The sequence below is a fragment of the Leiobunum rupestre genome, chromosome 1 (genome assembly GCF_980474605.1).
Source record: "Leiobunum rupestre chromosome 1, qqLeiRupe1.1.hap1, whole genome shotgun sequence".
NCBI classification, from domain to species: Eukaryota; Metazoa; Arthropoda; class Arachnida; order Opiliones; family Sclerosomatidae; genus Leiobunum; species Leiobunum rupestre.
The window spans coordinates 38,218,449-38,241,259 of record NC_143384.1 but is presented as its reverse complement, the minus strand read 5'-3'; the positions used below and the strand labels follow the sequence as shown (position 1 = coordinate 38,241,259).

Sequence of the window (22,811 nt, the reverse complement as noted above, 5' to 3'; positions counted from 1 at the left end):
CGATTAAATGTTTAACTCACGATTAAATATTGAATTCACGATTTAATGTTGAAATCCCGATTAAATGTTCAATTCACGATTAAATGTTCAATTCACGATTAAATGTTCAATTCCCGATTAAATATTGAATTCCCCATTAAATGTTGAATTCCCGATTAAATGTTCAATTCCCGATTAAATATTGAATTCCCCATTAAATGTTGAATTCCCGATTAAATGTTCAATTCCCGATTAAATGATCAATTCCTAATTAAATGTTCAATTCACGATTAAATGTCAATTTCCGATTAAATGTTCAAATCCCGATTAAATGTTCAACTCACGATTAAATATTGAATTCACGATTAAATGTTCAAATCCCGATTAAATGTTCAATTCACGATTAAATGTTCAATTCACGATTAAAAGATTAAATAGTTAATGAAATTATTATTTTGCCATAATAATTATAATAAAACTAACGAAGGTAAAAGGCTCAGATTAAATTGAGGTAATAAATTTAAACCGTAAATATGATATTGAATGAAACCCAAGTCTTGGTTTTTATACGTCCAATTTAACTTCTCAAACAATGGAACAAACTAACATGTACGGTCTCATTATTCACATTTGTTCACGTGGAACTGTTACTTTGACATATCGCCTGAAAGTAATAGTCCCGTATCAAGAAGTTAAAAAGAGGCTAGAATCTTCGCGTCCTTAGGCAGAAATTTATAAGCCTAGGCTTAAATATGTTCCATTATAAAATCGTTTTCCTGATAACGTTAACGTTGGCAATTACGTCGCAGTACGTAAAAGCCAATTCGATGTTGAAAACCATGCAGGCAATGATATGTTGTAAGTATAATTAATCGAGTAAATTTTACAAATCGACGACTCACACAATCTTGGATTGAGTAGATTTTCATACCCCCAAACATTTCGTTAGGGGTAACACATACAGTAGATTTTAAAAATTTGAAATGAAACAGTAACATATTTGAAAAAATATCATCGACATTTTTGGGGAATATGGGGTTATATTTGATGCCGTTACATCACTTTCACGAACTGTTTTTAAGGAGTGAAAAGACAAATCTTAATTTTCGTGAAATTTAAAAATTCGAAAATCGCAAAAGAGTGATTACATATTGTTAGAATGAGGTAAAAATAAATAATGTATTATGTTGTTAATTTTGAAGCTACTTGAATCATAGTGATAATATTTTTTTACAATTTTTACGATTTTTACAACTTTCAAGATTTATACGGTTTTTACAATTTTTACAATTTTTTAGATTTATACGGTTCTTACGATTTTTACAATTTTTTAGATTTATATACGGTTTTTACGATTTTTACAATTTTTTAGATTTATATGGTTTTTACGATTTTTACAACTTTCAAGATTTATACGGTTTTTACAATTTTTACAATTTTTTAGATTTATACGGTTCTTACGATTTTTACAATTTTTTAGATTTATATACGGTTTTTACGATTTTTACAATTTTTTAGATTTATACGGTTTTTACGATTTTTTCAATTTTTTAGATTTATATGGTTTTTACGATTTTTACAACTTTCAAGATTTATACGGTTTTTACGATTTTTACAATTTCTTAGATTTATACGGTTTTTACGATTTTTACAATTTTTTAGATTTTTATGGTTTTTACGATTTTTACAACTTTCAAGATTTATACGGTTTTTACGATTTTTACAATTTTTTAGATTTATACGGTTTTTACGATTTTGACAATTTTTTAGAATTATATGGTTTTTACAATTTTTACAATTTTTTTGATTTATACGGTTTTTACGATTTTTACAATTTCTTAGATTTATACGGGTTTTACGATTTTTACAATTATATTATTGTAATTATTAATTATTTTTATTATATATAAAATATTTCTTTTAATAATGAATTTCATTTAAAATATGTCCTTGCATATTCAATAGTCAAATCAAACCAAAAAAACTCATTTCCGAATTTTAAATTGGCAAATTCAAATAACAAAAATGTGTACAAAGAAAGAAACAAGACCACCACCAGAAATAATATTTAATATTTTATCATAGCCAATTAATCGATTTTATTTGTGGGCACTATTAACAAATTTATTATCGTTTATTTTTTTGGGTAATAAAGGGTTCACGAAGACAGTAACCATGGATGGACAATACTAATTACGTGTATTTTGGTTTTGGTTTTTGCTGCAGTAAAACCAAAATACGCCTAAAATCAGTAGCAAATATGCAATGCGAGTTTTAAATAAAGCTATCAAGATCGTTGTTTTAACTTTTGTACCCCACTAAATATATTTTAGGTTATAACAGAATTTAATGTAGATAATAGTCAACTAGGTTAATACACACGGATCCATTTAAAGCTATTAATATATAGGAGGCCAGGTTATAACGCGTAAGAGGTTGGTGGCAAACCCTTCATGACAACAGCAAAACCTCTTTAACTAGTGGGGAGAAAGCTTGAGAGTCCAACCCACAGGCTGACTGGCTGGGATCGAACCCGGGTCCTCTCGATGCGAGGCGAAAGTGCTAGCTTCACAGTAATATTTTACTTATTTCAGCTGGTGACAGCAAGCAAGTAGTGAAGTTACAAGAATGCATCGACGACATCGGAGAATCAGCTAGCAAGGTCTATTTGGACTGCATAAGCGAGGGCGGGGGACTGCAACAAGCCTGCGAAGGAAATAACCCGTCTATAGTAAGTAGACCCCCTCCCCCCCCATTTTATTAGGCAGTGCAACCGAGGCTTAGTGTTTTTTGGAGGTACTTGGTTCCTCTTTGAGATATTGTTAATTGATATACTGATATACCGAAAATTTAAACGATAAGAAAGATTTAGTAACGTAGCTCGAGCTAAAACTTTAACCTAAGCTTGTGGCGCCATCTTACGGCAGGAAGTGTTACTAGATTAACATATATTCCTGTACATATAATTTCGTCTGCTAGACGTTCGAAATAAGAAATATTAACGGGTTTTTCTTTGGTTTAGTAGTGGAAACTGGTTTTAATTAGTGGAGGTTTTAATAGGAAAATATTGTAATATCTAATTAAATAATATACAGGGCGTTTCAAAAGGTGATGCAAAAATTTGAAGGAGTTGTAGGGGGTGAGTTGAGAAGTATGCCTGTTTTTTCCCCATTTTCCTACGATGAGTTAAAAGCAGGGTTGGCAAAAAATCGTCTTTTTTAAAAATTGAAAAGTCCAATGTGGTTAAAACCGGATGTAACCGATCGTTTAATCGGTTAAAACTACTAATAAAAAATGCTCAAATTGCTTATATCTAGCCTTCATTAATTCGAAAATGATCAAATTGTCCGATTAGAAAATACGTGACAATAACTTTACTTTTATACCCTAACATGGCGACGTATTTTCACGCGCAAAATTAATTTTAAGATTCCCTAATGGCTTATATCTAGCTCTCATTACTTACTACAAAAAGTGAAGGTTAAGTTTTAGTTTTTTTAATATTTCTAATTCATTTCTCAATATTTGTTTTAATTAAAAAAAAGTAGTTTTAACCATGGTGGATTAAACTAGTCTGGCTGGTTCTTGCCAACCCTGGTTAAAAGAGCGCCAGAGAGCTTCATAGTGTGGCCTACTAGCGCCAGAGAGCTTCATAGTGTGGCCTACTAGCGCCAGAGAGCTTCATAGTGTGGCCTACTAGCCCCAGGAAGTAGGCTGCAACAAGCATAAAACCAAGCAGCAGGGACTTTAAATACTGTTAAAGTTTACTTTTTTTACGCTGGTTAGATCGTTTGTTTACAAAGTCCTTTTTTACCTATTGCACGAACCCAAACCTTAATGTTGGCATTTTCCTGCTGCTTGTTGCAGCCTACGCCCAGGGGCTAGTAGGCCACACTTTGAAGCTTTCTGGCGCTCTTTTCACTCATCGTAGGAAAATGGGGGAAAACAGGCATACTTCTCAACTCTCTCCCTACAACTCCTTCAAATTTTTGCATCACCGTTTGAAACACCCGATATATATAGCCTTCTTCCCACTCTATTCAATCCTGACTAAATTCCCAACGCTGTTTTTCATTTAATTTCCATAGACAAAGTAGTACCATCGTTGAAACTGTTTTTGGTCGTATCTACGATTTTTAAGCAAAGTTACTTTGCGTCCATTAGATAGTAGATGTAGGCCTACCATGTACGGCCATATTAGCAGAATCTCTAGCAACCTTGGTGTACGGCTACTTCGACTACATAAATGACACACTAGAGCATACGAGATACTAAATTCAATGGCTTGAAATGGGTTTAAGACTAGCTATTAAAACAATACATACAATTGAAAGTAATCGCACGACTGCAGTGTTGCCAATGTTCGAAAGTTAAAATTCCCATTTCTGAAAATTTAAAGGAAAAGTACAGGTTGGGTAAGGTTTGGATTTATTCGAAAGATCATGTTTAAATAAGCTCAAAAATATCAGTCGTATAATTGTATCTTTTTTAATGACGAGAAATTAATTTTTAAACGAGCCAAATTTACCTGCCAAGCGATCTGCCATTTTGTTTCGCGGTGACGTTTTAGGACTTTAATCACGCGCTGTTCGCGCTATAACAGCGTTCCAAGGTTCTAGCGACCAGGCTCTAGCGACATCCTGATCCTTATTATGTTCATTTTGATGTTACACATATTATAAGCTTAATTTCGAATTATCAAAAACAAATGTACATTGAAATATTAAATTACTTTCAGGTGAAACGTTGTTTTGTTCGTAGAAGAGAGGAAATACTTGTAAGATATTAAAATAAAATTAGGTGTCAATCAATCTAAAATTAATAATGAAATTAAAATACAAATTTCAGAGCAGCCCAGATGCCCAGAAGGTACCTGGAATTGAGGTGAGTTAGCTAGACATTTCCAGCTAGGAGCAACAAACACAGCACCCCTTGCAAGGAGAACGCAACCCGTCAAAAATCGTGGATTTTCTTGCGTACATTTTTCATTGGTTAGACGCTTTAGCACCTGTTGCCGTCGGAAGGGGAAAATTCTGAAATTGTCTTCCCCCTTTCCGTAAAACGTTAAGCGTAAAGGTGTGTCCAATGAAATTTGTACGCAACACTGTGTTAGCGTGTTTAAAGGCTAGCTGCGTTCGCCTTGTGTTTGTTGCTCCTAGCTGAAAGGAGCTAATTTTAAAACCTTTTTAAAATTTCGTTTCAGAATTGTCTCAAATCTTAAAACGTCAAATATAATAAGGAGGTGGAAAGCCAAAGATTATATTGTATAAAAAATGAGCTTGAAAAAAATATTTAAAAAGAAATATAATTTGACGATAATAATTTGACTGAATTTAAAAAATAAATGAAATATATTTAATAGTTAACTCTAACGCTAGTAAAGTATGACGTAAACATTTCGAATAACTGTCAGATTTTATCCTTTTCAAATAGCTGTTCCATCTACGTTTTCTCGATATTAACCAGTAGGTCTATGCATAGTTAATAACAATAATTGGACAGCCTTGAAGGTCGCCCATTATTGGGCCACCAAATGAAAGCTCTTCAAAATACATTATTCTTCATTGGAGCCAAAAGTTCGTAAAAACGTGTCCTACGGTTCAAAGAATGAATAGGACAACAAGCTGGCCGCAGGGGGATAAGGATGCTTCACCAGAAATCCTCCAAAATATTAACAAGTAGTTCTTTTTTTATCAGCTAGGCTAATACAACAAAGTGGTTTTAGTCGACGCTAAGAATCCATTAGGCCCAGGGTTGACGATTTTTGCATTTAAAAAAATAAAAAAAGATTTCATTTAAATCGTATTTTTATTGATTTTAATTGATTATTTTATAATTTGATTGCAGCGGTAATCTAAACTACAAGTTATATTACTCTTATTAAATTTAAATGTTAATAAAAAAAATTTAACTAACAGTAAGTGTGCCCTGAATCGATATGGCACGAGAACCTAAGTAGTATATAATGGGGTGATTTATTATGGAGAATTTAAATAAATGTTTTAAAAATAAATAACTTGATTTAAATCAATGTTTTTTAAAATCACTTCATTTAAATTATTTTTATTTAAAGCAAGTGGAGGCTCTATCATTGCCACCTGTAAAATGAAAAGGCCCCTGTTATTAGAGATGGCCATGAATTTATCAGATTTTTGAGCGTGGTGCCATCTATTAATGGCAATGGAAGCTAAAATTTAAAATAGCCAAATGATAACGTCGTCAGAGAGCCATTATAGAGTATTATATAGTTAGAAAACTTATACTCTATTTAGTGGGCTTTAACCTAAATTATATATCCCATGTAAAAATATTATTATATATATAATTTATGTTATTGACCAATTTACAAACGATCCAATCAACGCGAGGGGTACCTATAAGTACCGCCTTTTTTATTTTGACGCTAGCGACATCCATTGAAAAAAGAGCTACTTCACGACGAGCCGCCACTTGCTTCAATCAGACAACCTTGATTAAGCTTAATCGATATTATTTTCGTCGACATACCGTGTTGATTTATACCTAGGTCGAATGACGATTTTGAGAGTTTCTCGCAAATCTGCTCAAGGTCTGCCAGTACGGCCCTCCCCTTAAAATTCCATCAAATTAGCTCGATATCTCATTGCAGGGTTGCCAGATTCAAGTATCCAAATTACATGACTTATTTAAAGGACTACAGAATCGTTTTAATTTCAGAAATATGGCTTGAAAAATTCCAAAATTGATCGGTGAAGGGGAGGAGATAGCTAGAATTTGAGTCGAATTTTCCAAATGATTCTGCGGCCCTTTACCGTCAAAATGTGTAACTTTATATTTTGTTTATATTAGGAGTTAATGAATTTACTTCAAATTATATTTTAGTATAATCCTCACTTTTAATAGGCGCTTCAATAAAACATCTTCAAGGAAATAAGTAATATTTCCGAGAACCGGGATCTGCAGTTTATATAGTACTTATTGAAACAATGAAAACCTTTCACTTGTGTCCGGTACGCAACAAGTGTTCCCTTTTAACCAGGTAGCTTTTTTTACTTTTTAATCCTTAGATAAAACACGATATTCTGTTTACAGCTGAAAAGTTTCCAATGTTTCTACAAGAACTATATAAACAGTAACTTGCAGATCCTTTCTCTCGGAAATATTACTTCTTGGCGATTTCCTTGAGAGTCTGTTGCAACGTTTAAGGAACTAAATAATAATTTCAGAATTTATCACAGAATTACAATAAAATTACCTTCATAAAGGTTTCAAATAAATATAAATTTCCTAACTTTAATTTTTTATCGGTTTATCTTCAAAGTCTCTGACTTTTTCCTGACCTAGCTGTTACAACTTTTTTTTTAATAATAATCAGCTAGGCTAATACCCAAGGCTCTGTTCAATAAGCAAAGAGATTTTAAATTCTACAGGAATCCATGGAGTCGCAAAAAAAATCGAGCGCTCGCCTTAAACGAACTTTTTATTGAAAGTGTTTTTTTAAACTAATGATGTAAGTGGGGGATGTAGTGTTCAATAGATGTCGCAGTTGGCAGTGAGTTCGACCAAGTGCTTCGGGTCCGATTGGCTGTGATATTCAAAGCATACGTACAAAGATAATCTAAACTACGTACCCGATACCTAGGGGGGCTAAATAGGCAAAAGGCGTTGCTTTAAAGGAAGTTTGAACTAAATTGAAAAATCGTCCGCTAAACCGAACTACGCCTTGTTCTTAACGTAACTAGCGCCAATCACTCTTAGCTTCTGTTAAACCTGGTGGAAAAATTGATACATTTTAGTGTTGTAAGTCGGAATATTTTCTGTGGAAAATGACCGAGGCTTTTTCCTGAAAATGTTCCGTATTTTTCCGAAAAAAAATAAAAAAGGTTTTCATTGCCTGATTAGTCTATATTGTTGGAAAATTTCAATAAAGCGACATTTTCGCCTCATTTTTCGAATCTAAAAGTAAAACTAAACCTCTAGACTAGATTAAACTGATTAACAATTAATGTTTTGTAGTATGTTTACTGATATTAGAAATTTATATCGATAAAAAGTTAAAAACATTAAAAACCCTTAAAAAGTAATTTATGTTTCAATTTTCTATTTTTCCGATTTGCGGAAAATTTTCCGCATTTTATTTTTCCGGAAAATTAACCACGCTAATATAATAAATTTGTTTGATTCGTTAGAAATCTTATAACCCGAAGCTAATTTACACACGTTTATACACGCTTCTCCAGTTAAACTGAGAAATCACTTCTTGTCCATAGATAAAATCAATTAATATCTGACACTGATAGGGGGCGACACTTTGCGGGGATCTCTTTGTTGTAACACGGGAAAGCATCCAAACTGTTCTCATTGAGGCCGACAAGCACGTATATAAGGGGGGGGGGTTTAGGGGGTTAAACCCCCCCCTTAGGACTCGATTCCTTTCTTACGAAAGGAGCGCAACATTAAATGTATTAAAAAACTTCGTTTGATACACGTGCGGAAATGTCATTGTCACTCGTCCCGAGTCTAGGCAGTACTTAAAATATGCGTTATTGCTAACGAAAAATTTCGCGCTCGCTGCGGTCGCGATTTAATCTGGTTGTGTTATAACCCCCCCCCCCCCTTAGATTTTCTATATCTACGTGCTTGGAGGCCGTCGCTTAATTTCAAATATCATTCTTTCTGCTAACAGCCTTTTCGAAAACTCCTCTGTTTCAACTCAACTAGACGCCAGTAACGGAGCTAGGAATAGGCGGAGGTAACTAGCTATAACTTCCAGTGAAAAACACAGATCTGATGAAATGTGGTCCCGTACACTTCAGAGAAAAATGATTTTAGAAATCTAGAAATCAATTTATAAATCTTCAAATCCTCCTAAAAACCCGAAATCACGCGAAAATTGCCCTCTGAAATCTCAAAATTGATTTCTGTAATAACTTTGATATTCAAAATCCCGTAAGCCAAATTTGCTAGTGCCCGACCCTCGATCGAGTGGTTCAAGCGTGAAAATAGCAAAAACTCATTGCAAAGTACCTTTTCAGGTTATAAAAGATTAAATGGACTATAGATGTGTAGCATATCTGAAAAAAAACCCACAGCCGCCAGGCAACCACATAATCGTTTGAAAAATTTGGGCCGAAATTCAGTTGACTGAGGCCTACACGTAATAGCCCTTTAAATAAAAGATCACTCATAGCTGATTATAGACTTTGTGCTGCTGCAACTGGACATATAACTGGTTTGTCTATGGTTTCTCTTTTTACTGCCGAAGCTGAGAATTTTCTATGCATAGATCTGGCAGCATTGTTCAACAGGGGGGCAAGACAGTCATAGAGGGTTTTATTTAAGCGCCTATTCTGTAGAACCACCCTCAAAATAAAAAAAAACGAGTCTGTGACCCTATAAACGCCACACGTTTGGCAATTTCATTGGCTGCGGGTGACGTCATTCTTTCTTGGATCTTTCAAATTCGCGAATTAAATAAAATCACCCAAACAGTCATGTCCCCCTTTCGCAAACACGCTGCCAAAACGTTGATAAGACATAATCTTAGCTTCCGCAGTGTGAAGATAAACTATATACAAATCGATTGTACATCCAGTCACGTTAGCACAAACTATATTTATAACTATGATTTTATTGAAGCGTATATTTATTGATCCGCCTAGGTTTTCGCTGTTATTAATTTCGGTTAATTTAAGGTTAGGTTAGGTGAACCTTTATATAATTCGTTTAAAACTCTCCTGTAAATATATTTTTGTAACGTAATCTATCAGTATAAAATTTACCGTTAAGAATATACCTGTTAAAAGAGTGATTCCACTACAGCACAAAGTCGTCTGTTCTGACATAGAGGAAGGGAGATAAGGGGAAAGACAATTTTAACCCCCTGACGTTCGTCCTCTCTTTTCGCTCTTTTTTGATCGGTAAAATAAGCGCTCCTCTCTTTTCACTCTTTTTTGATCGGTAAAATAAGCGCTCCTCTCTTTTCGCTCTTTTTTGATCGGTAAAATAAGCGCTCCTCTCTTTTCACTCTTTTTTGATCGGTAAAATAAGCGCTCCTCTCTTTTCGCTCTTTTTTGATCGGTAAAATAAGCGCTCCTCTCTTTTCGCTCTTTTTTGATCGGTAAAATAAGCGCTCCTCTCTTTTCGCTCTTTTTTGATCGGTAAAATAAGCGCTCCTCTCTTTTCACTCTTTTTTGATCGGTAAAATAAGCGCTCCTCTCTTTTCGCTCTTTTTTGATCGGTAAAATAAGCGCTCCTCTCTTTTCACTCTTTTTTGATCGGTAAAATAAGCGCTCCTCTCTTTTCACTCTTTTTTGATCGGTAAAATAAGCGCTCCTCTCTTTTCGCTCTTTTTTGATCGGTAAAATAAGCGCTCCTCTCTTTTCGCTCTTTTTTGATCGGTAAAATAAGCGCTCCTCTCTTTTCGCTCTTTTTTGATCGGTAAAATAAGCGCTCCTCTCTTTTCACTCTTTTTTGATCGGTAAAATAAGCGCTCCTCTCTTTTCGCTCTTTTTTGATCGGTAAAATAAGCGCTCCTCTCTTTTCACTCTTTTTTGATCGGTAAAATAAGCGCTCCTCTCTTTTCGCTCTTTTTTGATCGGTAAAATAAGCGCTCCTCTCTTTTCACTCTTTTTTGATCGGTAAAATAAGCGCTCCTCTCTTTTCGCTCTTTTTTGATCGGTAAAATAAGCGCTTCTCTCTTTTCGCTCTTTTTTTTGCGCTGAAATTTCCGCTCCACTCATTTTCATCTTACGCTCTTTTAAAAAAACAATTGCTGTAATTTATGTTATTGACCAATTTACAAACGATCCAATCAACGCGAAGAGTACCTATGAATACCGCCTTTATGATTTCGACGCTAGCGACATCCATTGGAAAAAGAGATACTTAACGTTGAAATTTAGTCTCTTGATTATCCCACCCAGGTTTAACGAATTTCTAAATGTTGTCATTACATGGTCCACAACTGTATGGCTCAAAACGTAACGTTCCCCACTAACGAACGGAAAGAGGCGTAGGTCAAAAACCGACTTTAATAAAACGAGTTAATTTCGCAATTCGCGATGCGAACATTTTTTTACCATGTCCACTATCGAATCATTGTACCTTTCAATTCCAATCATTTCTTGGGGTTATCAAGCGGAAAATTTAAAGGTGATTATTAAAAGGGGTGTCATTTGGGGGGGGTGGTTAATAGGGTGAAGACTTTCCTCTGTTATTGCGTCAGTATATAAAGCTCTACCGCGTCACGAGTCAAACCACCAAAAAGCACTCGATTTCATTCCAATCCACTTGTCCCGGAAATCAAGAGTCTAAAATGAACGGTTTAGTTCTGGTCGCTTTCGGCCTAGTGTTGGCGGTAATTCCCAGCTTTTTGGCACAAACTACCGAAGATGAGGTCAATATTTTGCTCAAGTTGCATTGCAGTAAGTGAACCACATTTTAGGTTGATAATCTCATTCTTAAAGACAGGGTTGTTGGTTTTTGTTGTAAAACATAAAAAACTAAACTTTTACATAAAAAAATCGAAGGGTAACCACAGTGAAGATCAGAAATGTTTTTGTAAAAATAGGATTGAGGATTGATATGAATTTTAGTATAGGATTGATATGAATTATAGTCTAGGACTGATATGAATGATAGTCTAGGACTGATAGAAATTATAGTCTAGGATTGATATGAATTACAGTCTGGGCTTGATATGAATTATAGTCTAGGATTGATATGAATTATAGTCTAGGATTGATAGGAATTATAGTCTAGGATTGATATAAATTATAGTCTAGGATTGATAGGAATTATAGTCTAGGATTGATAGGAATTATAGTCTAGGATTGATATGAATTACAGTCTGGGATTGATATGAATTATAGTCTAGGATTGATATGAATTATAGTCTAGGATTGATAGGAACTATAGTCTAGGATTGATATGAATTATAGTCTAGGATTGATAGAAATTATAGTCTAGGATTGATAGAAATTATAGTCTAGGATTGATAGAAATTATAGTCTAGGATTGATAGGAATTATAGTCTAGGATTGATATGAATTATAGTCTAGGATTGATATGAATTATAGTCTAGGATTGATATGAATTATAGTCTAGGATTGATATGAATTATAGTCTAGGATGGATATGAATTATAGTCTAGGATTGATATGAATTATAGTCTAGAGGATTGATATGAATTACAGTCTAGGATTGATATGAATTATAGTCTAGGATTGATAAAAACATTAGTCTAGGATTGATAGGAATTATATTCTAGGGTTGATAGGAATTATAGTCTAGGATTGATAGGAATTACAGTCTAGGATTGATATGAATTATAGTCTATGATGGATATGAATTATAGTCTAGGATTGATATGAATTATATTCTAGAGGATTGATATGAATTACAGTCTAAGATTGATATGAATTATATTCTAGGATTGATATGAATTATAGTCTTGGATTCATAGAAATTATAGTCTAGGATTGATAGGAATTATAGTCTATGATTGATATGAATTATAGTCTAGGATTGATATGAATTATAGTCTATGATGGATATGAATTATAGTCTAGGATTGATATGAATTATATTCTAGAGGATTGATATGAATTACAGTCTAGGATTGATATGAATTATATTCTAGGATTGATATGAATTATAGTCTTGGATTCATAGAAATTATAGTCTAGGATTGATAGGAATTACAGTCTAGGATTGATATGAATTATAGTCTATGATTGATATGAATTATAGTCTAGGATTGATATGAATTATATTCTAGAGGATTGATATGAATTACAGTCTAGGATTGATATGAATTACATTCTAGGATTGATATGAATTACAGTCTAGGATTGATATCAATTATATTCTAGGATTGATATGAATTATAGTCTTGGATTCATAGAAATTTTAGTCTAAGATTGATAGGAATCATTACTTATTATACTAGTATCGAATTTATAGGCACAATAGTTCAGAATTTATGGGAAAAATAGTCCCTTTATAGAACTTCAACGTCCATATTTCGTTACTATTCTTAATTTTAACGTATTTAATTTATACTTTTTGGGAAGAGTTTTTGGATTTATGTAATTACAATGATTAAATTATGATTAAAATTAGAGTAAATTATTTTAAATTGCTTATATATTAATTGTTTTTTAATTAAAGCCAGTGACGACGAGCTTTGGAGCAAAACTAAAGCATGTGTGGATAATTTACCCCAAGAGGTAAGAAATTATTGGAATAATCTTTGATCATTTTAACAAATACGATCGTACACTTGTGGCACTTATTGAGTTATCTCCCCAGTGGTTAAAGGGTTTCCCCAGATTTCTTCGGTTTCCCTTTCAATAAAAGCTTGTAGAGGTTAGCGGTAATAGTTAGTGTAGGCAGCTTTTGTTCCTTGTACATTTTCAAAAATACATTATAAAATATAAAAATTATTTAATAATTGGTATTTAATTTAATATAGTGGAGCCCGTTGTAAATCATAAGTTGATAATTAAAATCTTCCATTTTTTAAATTATTTAATAGACAATTTAACTTAAAGATGTTTTTTTTAAATATCACTTGATTTAAATCAAACGTATGACATACTTTTAGCAAAAATTTCTTAATATCTACGTTAGCATAAGTGTCTAATATTGTTACATAAGTGTGACACTTCCTATCCTACAAACGCAAAATTTTTACTGACAAATTATGAGAGCTATTCACAAGACAGACTGCATTACGGGCTTCGTCGCAGTTTGGCGTCCGCTCGCTAACGCGTCACACGTAGCCTTCGACAGCGCCTCGCTAGGGGGAGATTTTATTCTTGTGATGACGTCACTCCGTTACTAGCTCTCAGCAAAATATTGCCCAAAGTGACAAACTTATAAAAAGATATTATAAACTTATGACGTTAGGGAGACTGCCTATGTTGACACCAGCCACGGACTTTAAAGTCCGTGGTTCTACCAACTAAGATAATATTTTAGATGCAGAAATTTTGAAAACGAAGATGGCGCAACGGCCCTATCGTCGTACGGTAATTTTCTTATCTTCAGGACAATGCCGTTACCATGGGCCCCTATGGTAGACCTTTGCTTATGGGAACCTTATGATAGGCTTACGGTACTACCTACGTACGTCATTCTGTCTTGGAGGAATGAAACAGACGACGCGAAAACAATGCCATAAAATGAGAATAGTTGCAAAATTCCGTATGCAGTTGGCGCTAGTCGCGTTTGAACCCCTCCGTCTCGCGCGAGTTCACGGTGACTGACGAAACCGATTTCGCAGCTCTCCGCAACTCCTGTATACTTGTTTTATTCCTCCAAGATTCTGTCTGGTACATATTCGAGAAAAGTCGCGAACATGTTACTGATTTCTTATACCGAAAACATGATGATTATTCGCAGATCCACAAAGCTAGAGCGCAATGCCGAGCGGAGGCGGCGCCAGATTCGCAAGGGGAACAGGACGCGTTCAGGAGAGCAGTTTGCGTCGGCGGTGGCAGCCGCGACGTCGCAGAAAAGGTAAATCCACAGTAGTTCGAACTCGTTTTACGTTGAATAATAATTCACGATACTTTGCAACGAAAACATTACAGGCAGTCAAGTGTGGACAAAAGGTTCGCAAGGAGAAGGCGGTAAGTACATTTTTCGTAATTAACATGATTTAGCGTAAAGTTTTAGCTTTTGTAGGTCAAATTTTATCTTTTAGTTTCTGTAGGTCATATTTATTTCCCTTAGTTTCTGTAGGTCATATTTATTGCCCTTAGTTTATGTATGTAAAATTTCCTTTTAGTTTTAACAGGTAAAATTTTATCTTTTAGCTTCTGTAGGCCAAATTTTATATTTTAGTTTTAATAGGTCAAATTTTATCTTTTAGCTTCTGTAGGCCAAATTTTATATTTTAGTTTTAATAGGTCAAATTTTATCTTTTAATTTCTGTAAGTCAAATTTTTATCACTAATTATCGTTATTAGGCCTAGATGTTTAGTTGTCATTGATATAAATTATTTGTGGGTCAAATTCGTGGGTTTAGCGTTTCCAGGGCATGGCAGTTTTTTTTTGTACAACACGTTCTTCAAATAAAAAACCACGAAAAAAAATTATTTCGTAAAATAAAGCTTCAGATCGGCAAAACAAATCTAAGTGCGGTATTTTGCGCCATCTATACTATTACCTCAAACTACATATAATATATTATATAAAACAAATTATTCTACAGTAAGAATATAATTATTTTGTTATTTAATAATATCATAATATTTAAACGAATTATATAAAATAAAATCTTCTACTAGCGGTCATTAGATGGCGCGACAGTGTATGCACTCGCTTCTCTCCACTATTAGCAGATTACATTTATGACGAACGGGTTGTAATCGCATTTTCAGTTTACCTAAAACCATGTAACGGCCTACGCTAGGTTTCATGGGTCAATTCATAAAACGTTGAACGCAAAAATTAGTACTATATAAACAGTGACTTGGAGGTCCTGGCTCTCTCTTCTTGGCGATTTCTTTGGAGGATGATTTATTGAAGCATCTATTAAAAAGGAGTTATGCGCAAAATATTTTGCGATTGAGCGAAAATAGCGATTCTTAAAAATGTGCAAATGCCGCTGCGTACAGAAAGTAAAAAATATGCTACGTGCGGCGGAGATCATCAATTTTACAATCAAGAAATATATTCGTTTTGTTAATTAAAGTCAGGGCCGTCTTTAGCTTTCAGGAGCCCTTTATATATATATCATATATGTAAACACCTGAAACTGAATACGGATCGTCTGCTGAAATCTTTCGAAAACGAATTACAACATTTATATTTTATAAGGCAAAATGTTGTGGAGCGCATTTTTGTCTTATGAATAAGCTTGGAGCTTAGAATAGATAGCGCCATCTACTTTAATACTTGACAACTAAATGTGTGAAGAAATAGCAGACGACTTTTGAATATGAATGTTCTTTAACTGAAACGTTCGGCTTTTATGTCGAGATAATTTTGAATGAGCAGACAGCTTTCACACATTCGATTTAAAACTAAGTCGGAAGGCGCCGATACTTATGACCAAAGTTTAAACTACGCATGCGCGTCTTACGCAATATTTTACTTTGGACGCAAAAACCGATGAACGCATTTTTTTTTTGCGTTCAACGTTTATGAATAAAATCTCCAGTATAGTTTTCGTTGGTACACAAACATTTCGCGTTTGATTTTTGTAGGTCACGTTAGACGTTTTAAGGCTTTGTAATATAGCTTTCCTGTTACACATTAAAAATTCACAAATAACAATTTTTTACAGAAAACCTTAAGCGACGAACATCTGCAGCAAGTTCTGAGTTCTTTGGTACGTTTAAATGCGAACACAGAAAATACAAAAGAGGAATAGCAACTCTAGCTTAGACACGGCTTTATTGTATCTCGAATATCTATAGTTAGGGGTTTGCTAAGTCATTAACATTAACGGATGTTAATAGGCCAAAGTACTCCTCATGCGGTAAAACTGCCAAGTTGCTATTCCTCCTATATATTTTCTATAATCACAAAAGTGGTGAGGGGAAACTAAGTGACAGAGACTGCTCGCAGTGACACTACGGAAAGCGTGAAACTGTGGCAGCTAGGAGCAACCATGGGCCAAATAATGATAAATCCAGGACATGACTCTATGCGAAAAACCCGTCCAACAGCGCTAACACCCGATCACTATTGCCCCCTATTGGGAAAAACGCGCGATCGCGGACCTACGTCATTTTGGGGGCAAATTTTTTAGGGACAGTTTTCAAAAATAATACACGTGGTCGTCGTAGTAAATATCCTGGAATATTTATTCACAGTTATCATATATAGTGTGGTTATTAAAGGAAGTACTTATTTTTATACGTACTAAGTTCATAATTAGTATAATATATATAATTATTTAATATTAAACATATTCTTTCCTAGAATCGTTAAAATTTATCAAAAAATGAGGGGCCAAATATGGCAGGATTTTCGAATTACAACCGCCACTTATTTCCGAATTCCGACTCAGTCAGCACTAGATGGCGTTCGGGAAACCGGAAACTTGCTTGATTTTGCCCCCAATTTTTTTTATTTTTTCCTCCTTTTCCCCCCTACTAAAATGGCCGCCTGTGTCTTTTAGTGGACGGCCGATTTAGTACGCGTGAAGGTACCAGAGTCATGTCCTGGATTTATCATTATTTGGCCCATGGAGCAACAAACACAAGGAGAACGCAGCTAGCCTTTAAACACGCTAAGGCAGTGTTGTATACAAATTTCATTGGACGAGCCTTTACGCTGAACGTATTACGGGCGGGGGGGGGGGATTTCTGAATTTTCCCCTTCCGACGACAGCAGGCGCTAAAAATGTACACAAGACAAGTTGGCAAGCCAAAATATACCTCTCCTCGGTAGAATTGTCCCTAGTGGTATTAATTTCTCGAGATAACCCTTAAAGATATATCTCCGCAATTTAGAGTTATTTGTTAAAAATATTAACCCATTTCTATCCCGCCCGGTATAAAATTTTAATTATAATTAAAATAATTGAGACGAAACGACCAATTTTAATTTATTCAGAATATCATAAGTTAAGTAGTTACAACAGTAAGTTAGACGTACTATAACAATGCACAATTGAATTAAACCCTTTTACAGAACAAGTTTATCAGTTAAATATAATACGAAGCAAATTTTAATGAAAGAAATATCTACAGAGGCTTTTTGGAATTACTCGCTTACGAAATACTTGCCGCATCTTTAACGCTCATTTTATTTCAACACTCGCCCTTGATGAAGATACCGTAGATATCTGGTAGTGGACGACTCGTTCACTTCCTGTTGACGTTGTGACGCATACCACATGAAAAAGACCAATGCCGTCCAATTTCCAATATCATATAATGACTCGCACACCCAAGAAATCATTGACTGCGTTAGAAATCGTAGATATCCAAATATCCACACCAAATGTATTTACAAGAAGCAAAAACCTTACCATCAACAAAGCACAGAGAGCCACTTGACTAACCGCCACCTCTTAAAGCAATTAACGTTAAATTATCTCCTTTGAATTAACAGAACTATATATAGGTCGTTAAGAAAGTGGACCACCCACAGGGTCTACCCTTTAACCCTCTAATCTCGGCTGACTGCGCTAAAACAAGATTTAACCTTTAAAAAATACCAGATTAGGCCTTCATAAATTCATTAATAAAAAAAGACTTTATTACCTATTATGCTTACGATGCCTGTCTTAATTTCAGTGAATCTAAGCAGCTATCGGTGGTTCTGTGGTAGAGCGCTCGACTGCCAAGCCGAATGGTCTGGGTTCGAAACCTGGGTGGCGCATTTGTTTTTAATCAATAGAGAAACGCTAAATTAGAATTTCTTCGATGCAATAATTTCAATTTCAATTCTATTTCAATTAAACCAAAATTTCGTACTCTATTAAATACGCTTCCGATAAAGCTGAAGGTCTAATTTTCAATAAGGTGTAACAAGTGTCGGTGGTTCTGTGGTAGAACGTCCGCCTGTCAATCAGGAGGTCTCGGGTTCAAATCCCGCCCGATGCGATCGCAAATTGATACTAAGACGAATACCGTGTACAACTGGTGGAAACCCTGCCATTGGACGTTGAGAGGTAGCATTACACTCAGCACTCGGTCCGTCCCAAAGTCATTAAGAAGAAGTTGGAGAGAAAACGCCCATATAAACACAACAGACTCAACATGCACATCCATCAGAACACAAACACAACAAATTCAACACTCACAACCTACGCATAAACATTACAAAAACGTAATACACCAAACCGTCACGACGGTGAGCGAAAAAACACCATCCAAACCAAACCGCAAATGCATCCGTTAACGCTCACCGTCACACGGTGGTTTTGCCAACCCTTTGAGAAACTGCGTACGCAGTGATTACACTTTGCACCGAAAATGCGAACGCGTTCGCAGTCCTGACAGACAGACAGACCCACCCACAGACCCACAGACAGACACGGTCGTTGTATAACCCCTCCTAGGAGGTAAAAATGCATGACTTCTGGGATGCTGTGTTTGTTGCTCCTAGGAGGCAGGATATAGTTCTAAGGGAGTTCAATTGTGGCGCTATCGTGTTACCCTAGAAGCAGGTTGGGTTACGAAAGCATTCGAAAAAGGGCCCATAAGTCAGACTAGCTTTCCACCAATTCACCCTCTGCTATCATAATTACATCTAGGTTGTTTACATTGAGTCATGCCTAGTCATAAATAAATATTTACTGTAAATATTTATAAAAGTAAACAAATCTTATAATTAGTTGGCCATGACATTGTTTTATTTTTTTAACGAGTTTCAATTTTCTTTACAATAGAGGGCGGGGTTAACACCCATAGAAATTGTAAGCTTCGGTGTCACTGTGCAGTTTGACAAGATTCCGTCACTTACAAGGAGAGTACCCGAGGTGTTTATTGCCGATTTTGTTCAAAGTCAGGCGTAATGTAGACCTATATGAGATATGAAATTTCCCAAAAGGAGACGTTGCACTACCCATTCGATTTGCCATGGCAACCGAAAATGTTTTTGACCACTTAAAACTAAAATAAGATTTTTTCCTTATTTTACCACAAAAAGGTTCCAATTTACCCAAACTTGATGAAATTTACCTAAAAGTGGTCCAAATTACCCATTTCGTGATTTTAATTTTTTTTAAAAATTTGCGTTTTTGTGAAACCGAGAAAATCCCATGCTTTTTTAAATGGAGTTTTTTTTAAGTGGTCAAAAACATTTTCGGTTGCCATGGCAAATCGAATAGGTAGTGCAACGTCTCCTTTTGGGAAATTTCATATCTTATATAGGTCTATATTACTGCCGACTTTGAACAAAATCGGCAATAAACACCTCGGGTACTCTCCTTGTTAGTTTTCCCAAAGCAACGTTTGCTGTCCTAAATGCCCGGATAAATATAAATAATTATCTTTCGTTACAGATCTGTCTCCGAAAACTGGCCCGGAATTAATTTGTAAACGGAATGGAAACTTATATTACTTGTTAATAAAAACGATTTGTTTTAGTTATAACTTGTGTAAAGCATTCTTTTTTAGGCAGACTATTTTGATCTTTGTTAAAAAAGTAAGACCAACGCATACTCGACCTTATGAGCGAGAAAAATTCATCGTGGTTATTTTCATAATACGCTAGAGATGAGCTTTTTTAAATCAGTTTCAGCGTGAGATTTTTAGGGAAACTAACATTTAGATTGAAGCCATTAGCGTTTCGATTTCAATGCTTTTATTTATACTAGATGGCGCCAATTTAGCATTTTTCGCAGAAATGGAATTATACATACCGTATGTAAACATAATAGTGCGCCATAAAAACACACTTTTTACACACAATCCCTATGGGATTTGTGTGTATTAGTTTCACGTACTTATCGGTTTCGGTGAAAGAAACATACAGGAAAAGAAGGAAACAAGGGTATCAAGAAAAAAAAACACGTTCCAAAATTAACACAAAAGCACGTGGCCGAGTTCCGGATGCTAGAGGCAGGAAATTAACCGTCCACCGTGACGTCACAGTCCCCTTTCGATAATGATTTTTGATTGGTTGAAAAAGAGCGAAATCGCCCAACTGAGCGAAAAAAATAGAAATGAAAATCGCCACACAAAACCGAAAACCGACGGAATTTCCGCCCGGCGTCGACGGAAATTTTCGCCCATTTTCCGTCGACGCCGGGCTTTTTCGCCCAAAAACCGCCAAGTGAAAACCAGGCTTAAGTGAAGTTATACACCCGTGAGCAATCCCGTTCGTGATCAAGATTTGATTGAGTTGAACAGTGTTTGCAAAAGAATTATCACCCCAATTTTGATATGTTCAGGGAAAGAATCGTTCTTACGAAGATCTTAAAAATACATCTAAAAGTTAATATCCTTATATCGTAATCTATTTCACTTCAAAACCTTGATATAGTCATGGAAAATCGATATATTTTCAAGAAAAAACTAAAACTGTTTCTGCACATAGTGTAGTTAATAATGGCGGCGAGAAAAACCTGTCGCTGGAATGAAAATAGCTGGTTAAATAGATAACATTCGCGGGTCATTTCTGGTCACGAGGGTTTAGTTTCTTAGTTTGAAGTGAATATGGTTTTATCTGGTTTTGAGGGTTTTAGATAACTGGTCACCGAAACATTATCCGGTCGTGAACAACCTTTTGATATCGCGATAAAAAAATAAAATGCATCCACGTTGAATTTTGTTAAAAAAAAATGTTATCGAAGATATTTCAAATTTAAAAACGAGAACAAAAATGGTATCGTCATGATCAACCTTGAAATATAATTTCAAGGTGGTTCAAGGTGGTTCACGGAAAGAATTGTCAGAGTATGAAGTAGAAAGTTGAATATATTGTACCATATAAAACGTTTTCTATGATCCCCATTATACAATGTAGTACGTTATTGATAAGTAGTAGGTAAAATAGAGTATTAAAAGTTCATAATTGATCTTCGACAAGTATGACACTTCATTCATTTCCGTGCCTCTTAATTTTGATTCTTATTCCGGCATCTAGTTGGTGTTGACATAGACTAAGAAAGGTTTCACAAGGACATCCCGCGGGTAAAATTTAATTCGTGAAAAGTCTCACCGCTAGATGGAGCTACTATCTCAAAATACTGGGGCAAACCAAAGACTAAAGCATGAACTTAGAACTGACCGAACAGAGACCATATAAATTGAAGGACTAAAATATTAACATGTGGTTGGTAGTTGTATGGAAGTTGCGAAATCCTCACAGCTGTTTCTTAAGCCTACTTAGACTAAGAAAGGTTTCGCATGCTTTTATGCTCTCGCTGATTTCGGTGTTAGGCGTTGTTTTATTAATGGACTAAGAAATGGATTCTGACACTAAGATGGAAAATTATTACGATATTTTTAACGGTATGTACTTCATTTTCAAATGAGCTTTTTCTATAGAGGTAAATAAATTATAACTTTTTTTAGAATCTATGTCGTCTCTCTCATCAAATGATGGAGTTTCACCTACTGATAGTATTTTTAATGGTAAATGTTTTTAACCAAATTTTGTCTATGACATGAGATTAAATTATTTTTAAATTATTGTTTAGAGTCTTTCTCGACTGATGAAGAGTTGGTGAATATTCCAAGTACAGTACAAGATATAGTAGATACAAAACTGTCAACTACTTGTAAAGAATGTATTGCAAGAAAAAATGAACTTGATGCAGAAAATTCTAAGTAAATCATTTTAGAACTTTGTGCAGTTTTGAAAATATATATATTCTCAACTTTATTATTTTAATTTTAGAATTAAAACACCTAGAAAGAAGAAAGTATTAAAACACACTTTAACAAGTAAGTATGTCATGTTATTTGAAATTTAATTGTGATTTAACTAATAACGTCGTTGTGTAACTATTAAGAAGATAAATTTGCCTCTTCTGTTGAAATATTCTTTAATGAATGTCTTCAGAATCTGAAAGGAAATGGACGAACGTACCATGCTGTAGAATACAAAGCTGTATACGCTTGGCTTGCTCAGATCTCTTTGAAAGACATCATGTTCTGGAGTCCTATAGTTTCAAAAAATCTATCAGGAATATCTATATTTATATGGTGTATTATTTTCTTCACCACTATGACGCTTTCTTGACATCATTTTTCGAAAAGTGCCGGTCATATTTATGCAAGAAATGCAGCAAGACTGATCGCTCAACAATTCACAACTGCTGTGACGTAAATGATTCGTGTAAGAACAGAGTTGAATTGTATTGGAATTCATCCTTTCATATAAATCGATAAAATCTTTCTTTGAGTTTCCCACACACACTTGCAGAGAATCTA

General features: G+C 34.7%; 3 protein-coding genes and 1 long non-coding RNA gene across 4 annotated transcripts; 3 read left to right on the top strand and 1 right to left on the bottom strand.

Moving 5' to 3' along the window:
• The first annotated feature begins 657 nt into the window (after nt 1–657).
• Nucleotides 658–5,345, top strand: LOC149962333 (uncharacterized). The gene is made up of 5 exons (XM_090169551.1): nt 658–837; nt 2,574–2,710; nt 4,718–4,756; nt 4,828–4,863; nt 5,183–5,345. Exons 1-5 carry the CDS (start codon nt 732–734, stop codon nt 5,198–5,200), a joined length of 336 nt encoding a protein of 111 aa, XP_090025677.1. The 5' UTR covers nt 658–731; the 3' UTR covers nt 5,201–5,345.
• LOC149962334 (uncharacterized) lies at nt 4,055–4,585 on the bottom strand. The gene is made up of 3 exons (XR_016472822.1): nt 4,508–4,585; nt 4,305–4,364; nt 4,055–4,233 (listed from the first exon to the last, which is right to left on the bottom strand). It is a non-coding gene; the product is annotated as an uncharacterized LOC149962334 (long non-coding RNA).
• A 5,878-nt stretch (nt 5,346–11,223) lies between the features above and the next one.
• On the top strand, nt 11,224–20,024 carry LOC149962332 (uncharacterized). The gene is made up of 6 exons (XM_090169526.1): nt 11,224–11,384; nt 13,132–13,190; nt 14,368–14,484; nt 14,559–14,597; nt 16,259–16,303; nt 19,934–20,024. The coding sequence occupies exons 1-6, from the start codon at nt 11,276–11,278 to the stop codon at nt 19,961–19,963; spliced, it is 399 nt and encodes a 132-aa protein (XP_090025652.1). The 5' UTR covers nt 11,224–11,275; the 3' UTR covers nt 19,964–20,024.
• A 1,588-nt stretch (nt 20,025–21,612) lies between these two features.
• On the top strand, nt 21,613–22,797 carry LOC149962331 (uncharacterized). The gene is made up of 5 exons (XM_090169496.1): nt 21,613–21,887; nt 21,951–22,010; nt 22,076–22,205; nt 22,276–22,322; nt 22,391–22,797. The coding sequence occupies exons 1-5, from the start codon at nt 21,842–21,844 to the stop codon at nt 22,618–22,620; spliced, it is 513 nt and encodes a 170-aa protein (XP_090025622.1). The 5' UTR covers nt 21,613–21,841; the 3' UTR covers nt 22,621–22,797.
• Nucleotides 22,798–22,811: the final 14 nt, after the last annotated feature.